Source organism: Nannospalax galili, unplaced genomic scaffold (assembly GCF_000622305.1).
Source record: "Nannospalax galili isolate Female #2095 unplaced genomic scaffold, S.galili_v1.0 scaffold49, whole genome shotgun sequence".
Classification (NCBI taxonomy): domain Eukaryota; kingdom Metazoa; phylum Chordata; class Mammalia; order Rodentia; family Spalacidae; genus Nannospalax; species Nannospalax galili.
In genome coordinates this window covers 1639316-1649598 of record NW_008359444.1, presented here as the reverse complement: position 1 = coordinate 1649598, position 10283 = coordinate 1639316, and the positions used below count along the sequence as shown (strand labels likewise).

The 10283-nt window shown below is 49.6% G+C and overlaps 2 protein-coding genes across 2 annotated transcripts in view; one reads left to right on the top strand and one right to left on the bottom strand.

The window, feature by feature from the left end:
• Fuom (fucose mutarotase) overlaps positions 1-2010 on the top strand; it is a 9805-nt gene extending 7795 nt beyond the window's left edge. Inside the window, 4 exon segments of the mRNA XM_008823173.2 lie at positions 576-650; positions 796-890; positions 1601-1674; positions 1947-2010. Coding sequence (XP_008821395.1) covers positions 576-650; positions 796-890; positions 1601-1674; positions 1947-2010 — 308 coding nt within the window.
• Positions 2011-7520: 5510 nt separating this feature from the next.
• On the bottom strand, positions 7521-8773 carry Prap1 (proline rich acidic protein 1). The gene is given in 5 exon segments (XM_008823198.1): positions 7521-7744; positions 7842-7895; positions 7898-7947; positions 8449-8544; positions 8760-8773. Coding segments are annotated over 5 exon segments (438 nt in total).
• Positions 8774-10283: the final 1510 nt, after the last annotated feature.

Below are 10283 nucleotides of genomic sequence, written 5' to 3'. Positions count from 1 at the left end.
GTGAAAAACCTAGGTGCCATGAGGCCACCTGATAGGAATGCCTGACAAGAGGTCAAGCATTGAGAAACTAGCTTATCAGAAAAACAGGACGTAGTGGTCAAGCCATCTGCATCTGGCAATCCCCGGGGCTCGATACCAGGAAATCAGGAAATAACATCTGTACCATAAGTCACCCACCCAGAATTTAGCAACTTAACTTCCTCATGCTTTATACTCGTTTGAATGGGCCAATAACCATGCTTCTGCTTCTGTACCCCGTTTCTGCTCTATAAAAGTGCCAAAACCCAGCATGGGGGTGCGCAAGTCCTCTGAGGAGACTTTGTGCCCACAGGTACCTGTGTACTAAATAAACCTCTTGCTGTTGCAACCCGAAGGCTGACTTGTCCTCAGTGGTTTCACTCTTACAGTACCACAGGGTTAGGGTGGCAATGGTCCTGGTTCTGTGGCCTCTTTCCTGGGCCCCCATTTGTACTTGGTGGCTGCTAACTGTGAGGCCCACACCTGAAAGTTTTAGGCAGGTGGTGTGACAGGCCTTGGGGGAGAGCAGAGGCCTGAGCCCCACTCTGCCCTCCTAGGCCTGGACATACCACAACTCCTGGAGGCTGTGCTGAAGCTGTTGCCCCTAGACACCTATGTGGACAGCGGAGGAGGACCAAAGGCCATGCTGCTGCTCTGGGTCTCAGTAGTTCCCTCCTTGTCAGACTTCACATGGTTACAAGTCCCCAAAGAGCCCCCTCCCTCGGGGTAGCCCTGGATACCTAGGGTTGCAGAGTTGACCCCTGTCTCCCCAGGATACTGTCATGGAGCTGGTGCCCAGTGACAAGGAGAGGGGTCTGCAGACCCCGGTATGGAATTCTTATGAATCCCTTCTGTTCAAAGCTGGCTGCAAGGTGAGATGCAGCCCCAACCATGGGAAGGAGCCAGGGACCCTCTGTCTCCTGGAGACTCAAGAAGAGTGAATCATTGGAGTGGGAATCAAAGAGGTGCACTGAGCCCTGTGGCTACTGCTCTCTCTGCCCCAGAGTTTCTCCTTTCCCTCCAAGATCCTGACCTGTCTGCCTATGTTGGGAATTGGTACTAGTTGAGCCAGAGGATCGCTCCCTCTGACCACCCATGGGTATGCACCCTTACCCTAGGTCTTGCTCTTTACCACCTCATTCTTGCTATGTTCTGTGTATTGCCCTTCTCTGCCTGGCAAGGGACACACCCATTCTCCTGAAGGAGCCATTGGCAGTTCCTGGGCAGGACCTAATTGAGGGCTTCTGTCCTGGGCAAGGGACCACCAGGACAGCTCAGAGGGCCTCAAGGGTTTACTGAGCTGACTAAGTGATCCCAAGCAAGACACTGAGTCCAGCAGGCACCTTGCCATCACAGGCACCGAAAGGGACATGAAAAACACACCTTGTCCCCACTGTCCTGAACTGGAGTCAGGCTGGAATCCCTGAGACCCCAGCATCAGGGGAACCAGAGGAATAGAGCCTAGGCAACCATGGCTCCAGGGCTGCTGCTTCCTGGCTACCTCCTAACTAGGGACTCAACAGGGGTTCATCCAGAGGACTTTTGGGCAAGGTCTCTCCAACCATGCAATTTTGTCTTCCAGAAAGCCCTGGCGAAGATAGAGAGGTTTGAATTTTATGAACGAGCAAAAAAGGCTTTTGCTGTTGTTGCAACCGGGTGGGTTACTGCTGCATCCAAGTGGTTTGGGCAACCCCTACACAGATCCCTGGGAACTACCCCCACCATTGCTTTGCCCAGGAAGAGCAGGAGGGATTTGGGCAGTAGGATCTCTGTTTGCCAAAGAACTTTGTCAAGCAGGAGGGACAGAAGCAGAAGCAGAAGGGGTCTGCTCTGTCCCAGGGGTCAGTCAGCAGAAGCAGAAGGGGTCTGTTCTGTCCCAGGGGTCGGGGCAAAGTTAGAGTCTCAACACTCTGACTTTCCTGCTGCAGGGAATCAGCGCTTTATGGAAACATCATCCTCCAGAAGGGGACTCTTGACCTTGGTCCCCTGTAGAGACCACTCTGGGCTGAGAAGGATCATCTACATCTGAACTCCATCAGCAGGCCTCTCCTCAGCAACACCAGACCTGGACCCTAGCCTGGGGCTCAATAAGTTGGCAGATGGGGAGATCCTGCTGACCCCAGCAGGGATTCCCCCTCCCCAATTTGTAATAATGGTGGAAAAAAAACAGTCACTGTCAATCTTTGGTCTTAACTCTCTGTTCCCACTCAGAGACTTGTCTCATGATGAGCTCCAGGAAGGCCACTGGCTCTCAGATAAGCATCCCTATACCCATCCTTGATGAATCCTAGGATAGGAAATCCACATAGGAAATGAAGCATGGAAGACTAGGAATCTCCCAGGGCCAGGGTCGGGGCTGGACCTGGGTAGGAACCTGGGAGCTGGATTGGGAATGGGGATAGGGCCTGGGCTTGAGCAAAGGACTGGGCTTGGGGCTGATGCTGAGTGGACAGCAGGGAGCTGGAGGTGAGTACACTGGATGCTTGAGTGAAGTGGGAGCTTCTGCAATACCATTTGGGCTGAGAACACAAGGTAACTCTTGACGAGGGCACTGATCTTCCTATCTCATCCTTTTGGCCTTGTCCTTTTCCCTCAGTTTCCAACAGCACTGCTTGGTATGCAGGCAGATACGATCTGTTTGAGGAGGGACACTTTTCACAGGTAGTAGAGGCTGGCCTAGACGTTTTAGAAGGAGGGACACTGACACTCAGAGATGATAGCACCAGTTGCCAGAGAGGATGGTACTGAACTTCTTGGTATAGGGCCAGAGAAGCCTGAGTCTAGGTTGGACTCCAGGCCTATATTTGGTAGGATGGCATCCAAAATGTATTTGTGAAAAGCTATGTTAAGCCCAAGAACTCAAATGTAACCTGGCTTAGTCATCCCAGAAGGTAAAAGACATGAGATCAATTGGTGCCCAGGGCAGACAGAGCAGCAGCAAGATCCAGGAGGGACCTGGGAGAGCCAGGGACAGCTGTTTTAGTATATGCTTAGACTGAGTCTCCAGCCACTGTCCAGATCTGGGGGCCTTTCCCCACAACCTTCTCCCAGACTTTTTTTAGCCATGTAGATACAAGAGTCTTACCCTGGGGCTGGGCATAGCCAGCACTCCAGGACCACAAGGATACTGGGGGCTCCTCTGCTCTGGTCCCTATGACTTCCTATGCTATAAAACACCATGGCCAACTTATAGAAGGAAGAGAATTTGGCTTATAGTTCCAGAGGGATAAGAGTCCATCATGGTAGGAAGAAATGGCAGCAGAGGTGGCCAGAGCAGAAAACTGAGCACTTACATCTTTAAGAACTCACAGAAAGCAGAAAGAGTGAAACTGGAAGTGGGCAAGGCTATGAACTCTCAAAGCCCACCCCAGTAACATGTTTCTTCCAGCAAGCCTGCAGCTCCTAAACCTCTGAAACCACCAACAGGTGCTGTCGTTTTTGCCAAGTTTTCAAATACTTGGAACTTATGCGGGACATTCCTCATTCAAACCACCACATAGGGTGTCAGCCTTAGCCACAAGGTCTCTCACTGGCCTGCAGCCCACTGCTAACCCCATGGCCACAGCTGGCCACAGGAGAGCCTTTCAACAGCTGTGTTGAGATTTGGCACATAATAAACTGCATATGCTGAAAGTATAAGTTGAGCAGAACATGCAGCTAGTTCCTGCCTGGCACATGCAAAGCATTTAGTTTAATCCTCAGCCCCTCAACAAAAAAAAAATTTTTTTAATTTCTTTAGTAATTTGGTGAGTTCCCAGAAAAATTAAGCTATATAATAAAACCCTATCTCAAACAAATATGTGCATATTGACACACTTGGATTCATCTGTACACTGGTGAGCCAGGCCACACCCAAGCCAGGAGTCTGCCATCTGCTATTATGGGTCCTTTCCACCTTCCGGATTTTATACAATGGAATCCAAGGGTGCTGTCATTTGACTTCCTTTTACTCAGCCTAATCTTTATGGAATTCATGCCTGTTGCATGCAACAGTAATTTGTTCTGTTCTATTCCAAATGATATTCCAATATAGGGACTGTCCACTCTCTTGTTGGATTCTCAGTTGCTTACAGACAAAGCTGCTGTGAACATTCACTTACTAGACTGTGTAGACACACATAATGCTATTGGATGCATTCTTAGAAGGAAAAGGGCTGGATCATGCACAGGTGCATGTGTAACTTAAAGAATTCCAGATTGTATTCTACTAATTCTGGCCTTCAACTCAATGGACATACCTGAGTTCCCTGACTCACTCTGCCTTTCCTAGCCAGACTTGCTTGTACCCTTTAGAAGTTGGAGGAAATTCCCACCCTGGTTTCCTGGCTCAGGCAAAGCTGAAGAGAGACCTAGCCACAGTCACTACCCTGACCCAGTGAATGCCTTTGGTCCCGATAAACACCAGGGTCTTGGAGCCTCGCCATCTGCAGGTCCCCTGCCTAAATGTAGGGGAAGATGGAAAAGGTATGTTGGCATTGGGCAGCTCAAATCTTGACCATGGATCTGACCTCAAGGCCCACTGGACACTAACCTGACTACCTGTACCTGAATTACTCTAGTGGTCCCTGACCATCCCTAACCTGATAGAGGAATGACCTGGAAAGGTGTGATAATAATTTCAATTGTCAACTTCATAGGATTGAAATGAAAAATATAAAAGTCAGGAGCCATGAAGCCTCTCAGACAAGTCACGTCTCAGGCAGGTCATGTGCTGGTCAAGAATTCCAACTTGCCGATAAGTAAGCTTCATGGCCAACTCTCTAATTAGTGAGTTTCATGGCTGAGACATCTCCAACTCACTGATAAGTAAGTTTTATGGTTGAAACATCTGGCTTAATGATAAGTAAGCCCCCCCGCTCTCCCTATAGCATTTTGTAATAGTTTAAACTAACCAATAACCACGCTTCTGCTTCTGTAAACTGCTTCTGCTCCTATAAAGACCCCAAACCCCAGACCTGGGGCGCGCTTCTCCCTTTGTCAGGAGTTGTGCCCACAGGTACCTGTGTAAAATAAAAGCCTCTTGCTTTTGCAACTCGAGGGCTCGACTTGTCCTTTGTGGTTTCAATTTTACAGAAACTTGCCTAGGAAATTAGTAAAGCACCTCTGGGTGCATCTGTAAAGGCCTCCAGAGAGGATTATTATATAAGAGGAGAAGACCTGCCCTGAAGGTCCCCAGCACTAGGCTAGAGACCAGAAGTAACAAAGGAGGAAAGGTGAGCCTAGGATTCAGGGCCACCTGAGAACTGAAAAAGATTCTTGAGTCTCTGCAGAGGTTGCTTTGCTGGGTATGAGCCAGGAGCATGACCTGTTGATTCAGAATTTTAGCCTGATGACAAGCAAGGGATCCTGGGGTGAGAGCTGGACCTCGAGGTCACCGTCAGCGCCTCAGCCAGTTTATCCATAATGTGAGGACTCTGGACTCATGTAAAGTAGAAAACCGAACTGTAATATAGGGACACTAGATTAATCTATAATGTGTGGGACATTGGACTCATCTACAGTGTGGGAGCAATGGACTCATGTGATATAAAGACCCCAGACTTATCTGTAAGATGGAACACTGGCTCCTGATTTGTGTGGGTTAGAGGCCAGGGTGTACAAGCCTTCTCACCTTCAGCTCATGTCCTTGGACGAGTGGAGACATTAGACACACAGAGAGCTCTAGGGTTTGTGACGTCAGCTGGACAATTCAAAAGCTGCATGGGGTCTGGGTACATCAGGATGGAGAACTGGTGTTCTCTCCCATGTGGTCTGTTGTAGAAAACCAGGCATGCTCTAGGGCGAGATGAGCCTAAAACTTTTAAGTGCAGGCTGCATTCTCTGCTGAAGGGAGGGGCCCTGGAAACAGTACCTCCAATATCCCTGTCTTGCGGAACACTGCGAGACTAGCAGGAGGAAAGCAGACAGGTCAAAAGTGCAGGCTCCTTCCTCTGTGGGAAAGTGTCTTGGTCAACAGCTCATCTCTCTGTCCTGAACAAACAACTCAGCCATCATTAGCTAAGAGATTAAGCCAGGTTAAATGTTTACTCCTGAGCTAGAAGCTAAAAGTTTACCATGCTTTTAGCCCTAAGAAAGAAAACATTGTGGCCAATAAATTACCAGACAGGCATTGGTAACCTTGAGTAAAAGTTTAAGCATCCTGCTGGTACCTCTAAAAGGCTATATGTCCTGTTACTTTGTGCCCTAAATCTTTATATGTGACTGCCAGTTCCTTTTAATGTACAAAAATCCTCTAATTTTGTAATAAACGGCTTGTTGTAAAGACACAAGTCCCAGGGTCCAAGACTGCAGCCAGTTAGTAGCACCATCCATCATGGAAACAAGGTTCCCCTCCAAACAAGGTATACTCAGGTCTTTCAATAGTCTGTTCTGCCTGAGCCACTGGAGCTGGGAAATTTGTGTGGCTCTGTCCAGAGGGTTTGGTCCCTAGTGTCTTCTCATTGTAATGTTGGGATTCCCAGGTACCTCAGTACCTATACTATGTATGAGCTAACTCATCTGACCTGTGCTTAGACCTTGGGCCTGTTGAGTCAGGCCTTGTGGAAGGAGAGGCACCCCAGAACAAGCCAGGTGCTGCCCAGAAATAGGACAGAAATTATATGCCCTGCCTCACTCAGCTCTGCATACATGCAGGCCCCTGTGTAGTCACATACCTGTATATCAGTGTACACATGAAACTGTACCTATGCAACACTGTACCTATGTGCTTGTGTAACTACACACCTGTGCACACATACCCACTTACACATCTGTGTGATATGCACCTGTACATGTGTGTGTGTATACATGAATGCAACCACAAACCTATGTACCTATGTACCCATCTATCTGAGCACAAATCTTTCCCACCCCTTCTTCAAACATATCCTTTCTCAACCTCTTCTGTGGGAATCCCAGGGTAGGTTCCATTTCTCTACTGAGGCTGGTGCTGCTATCTGGTCCCCACAGTGACTGCTGACACACCTGTCACTCCATCCCTTCATACAAAGGAATGGGCTGAGGAAGGGGACTGTTCAGGAGCTGAGGGTTAACTGGGCCTTGTACGCCTGGGGAGCTTTTTTTAATTCTGAAAGTGTTTTGTCCTAAAATATTTTCTTTTTATGTATATGAACTTTTTGCCTACATGTATATTTTAAGTCTATCACATGAGTGCAGTGCCCATGGACTCAGTAGAGAGTGTCAGATCCCCTTGGAACTGTAATTATAGATGGTTGTGAGCTGCCATGTGGGTATGAGGGTTGAGATCAAAGCTGGGTCACCTGTAGGAGCCAGCAAGTGCTATTAACAGCTGAGCCATCTTTCCAGCCCCCCACCCCCAGCCCTGGGAGGCTTTTGATGAGCCATAGGTAGTACAGACATAGCTCTTCCTCCTAGGTGGAGATGCTATGCCCCAAGATCACGATCTTAAAGACATTCATGATTTCCACCTGTTTGAAGGTGTTTATTTTTTCTAGCTGGGGAGGGTTAGGGTCCTGGGCCTCAGGACAGGAGTGGGAGAGATGTTAGGGCCCACTGGAGTCCTACATAGGGTGAGAGATGTGGTCAAGATCCTCCTCTGGTCCCTGGAGTGCCTGATGATAAAGTATTGCCCCAAACTTGGGCTCTTCCTTGTCTTGGATCTCCTCAGACATGGGGTGGTATAGGCTGTCAAGATCCAGTTCTGGACCCTGATAGGGGCTCCGAAAATGGCTCAGGATGTCCTCAGTCTCCATCCAGGCCTTGACATTTGGGGATAAGCAGAAGTAGGTATGGCTGTTTCCCTCACAGGATCCTCCCCACTGGCCTAAGTGGATCCCATGCTATGGCCTTGATCCCACTCTGACCTGGAAGCTTTTCCTCAGCAGCTGCAAGCTTCTGTTTGGGCACAGGGAGAATGACCCCAGATAGTCGTCTTTCTTCAGAGGTTCCACAACCCTGAAGCCCCAGGTCCTGCCAGCACAAGTAGGTCAGGTTCACACACTGGTGGGGAGAGGCAAATATGGCCAACCCCACTGCAGAAGACAGTCTCCAGGCAACTGCTGGCCCTGGAAAGCCATTCCAAGCCTACTTATTGCACTGATTGCCCTAGAAGGCCTGAAACAAGTACCTGGCCTTGTGCCCCTGGCATCTCTAAGACACTAGGACAGGCATGGGGCCTGGGAAGATCAGAGCCTTCCCTGGTCAGGGTCCTCAAAGGCAAGTGAAGTAAGATACTATGTGGATCTAAAACTGAGCCCATTGGAGGCTGCAGTGGGAGTTGAGTCATGGAGGTGGCCAAGGGCCCCTGATGCCTGCTTCTGGGAAGAGATCCACTGAGGGATTCCTGTGGGGCTTGAGTATCACCACCACCTCCTCCTAGAAGCTGCTGAAAGTTCCCTCTCCATTCACCAAGGCACCCCTAGGTCCCAGAAGGGCCCAGAAATAACCCAAACTTGCTTTCTGGGCACTTACTTCTCTGTTTCCCGCTCAGGAACCCCATATTTGCCTTTGGTCTTAACAGGAACCGGGAAGAGTGAGTCACAGGTGTGGAATATGCTGGCTAGTGGCCTGTGGTTGGAGGACCCCAGAGAGAGGTCACTCTAAGGCTCACTCAGGATTTCCTCTCAACCTATGGGTAGTTCTAGGGGATAAGGGCCACTGTGGATATTGGGATTACAGTCAGGAGGAGTGATGACATCCATCTATCCACAAATGGACAAGCCATCAAACTCCTGGCCAGATTGGGAGAAGATAGAGCTCTCTAGCAGAGACCTGGGCCTCACCTTGAGCTCTGCATGCTCACATGTATGTCCTTGTGTGGCTTCTGGATGCTTCAGTACTGACAGTGTCATCTGCACTAGTTAAGGCTGTGCCTGCCCTTCTCCTTCCTGGCTGGTGACCCAACAGGTATTCAGCTCTCTGAGCCTCAGACCTTATGAGACAAAGTACCAAGAGAGAAAAGAAGCAAAGAAAGACGCTGGGGAAAGTGACCAGATCCAGGCAGCTGTGGGGTGGCTGTGAAGGGTAGGACTCCCCCTATCCTCATTGATGCCAGGTATGTAGACTGAATGGACTGGACCTAGGGCAGGCTCTGTATACAGTTCCAGCTGGGGCTACTGTTACCAGTGTAGACCTCGCCCTGAGTTATCTGTCCAGGTGAGTATGGAAAAGTTCTACCTGACATGGAGTCTTCTTAGATGTTGTTGAGACCCATGTCCCCACCTAGAATCATCTGGGTGTCATGGAAGCCCATATTTTCCCATCTTGGGGTCACTTGAGTGTCATAAAGGCCCGTGTCCCCCCATCCTGGGGACACCTGGGTATCATGGAGGCCCACAATCCCACCTGGTCATGTGAGTGTCATGAAGGCCCACATTCCCTCTAGTCACCTGCATGTTCTGGAGGCCCATATCCTCATCTGAAAATCTTGGTATTGTGGACACTTTCTCACCAGACCCCAGGAGACAGGCCCATGCTCTTCTCATCCTGAGGTCCCTCCTCTGTGCCCACAGGGCCCTGCCACAGGACATCCAGGCATGGCTCCTGGCAGGGAGACTTAGAGTGGGTCCCTGGTAGTCAGGGAGCTCTTGACTTTCACCTCACAGGAAACGACCTGCAGGAGAATAGGCAAGTCACATACCTAAGGTACATTTGAACCATATCTTGATGCCAAGTTCTCCACCTGCAGCCAAGGTAACCTATGCCCAAGGCAGGTCCCATTGTGGCAGGGCACTGACTGTCAGTACTGAAGCATCCAGAAGCTACACAAGGACATACATGCGAGCCTGCACACACATGTACACATGCACTGATAGAATGAAGACCATAGCACAGTGCCATGCCACAGTGCCCCTACAGGTTTGACCCATGGTATTAGAAGTAACTTCTGGAGGGCTCTCAGGTAACCAGCGGCCCTACCATGAAGGCAGGAAGGATGGCAGGTATATCTGCACATATAGTGGTAGGGAGGTATGCATGTGTGAAGTATACATGTTTGTGTTATGTGGTATATATGTATGTGTATGTGTATGCATACAAAACCTTCTCTCCTTCCTTCTGTGACTCAGCACTTTAGGGTTAGGGTCAAAGGACAGCTGGTGGGGATGCCTTGAGGGCCTAGGGTGAGGATATGGCTTGGTAGGGTTGAGCAGCCCTGCCTCACCTCAGGACCCCCAAACAGAAACCCCTTCTTATGCTAGGCAGGGAGCTGAACACTGAGACCCTCATCCTAGCCTCTATACTCGCTCCTCTCTGCCTCCATGATGATTCAGATCCTGTAGGAGCCCTAGGCCTCCATGAGACCCCAA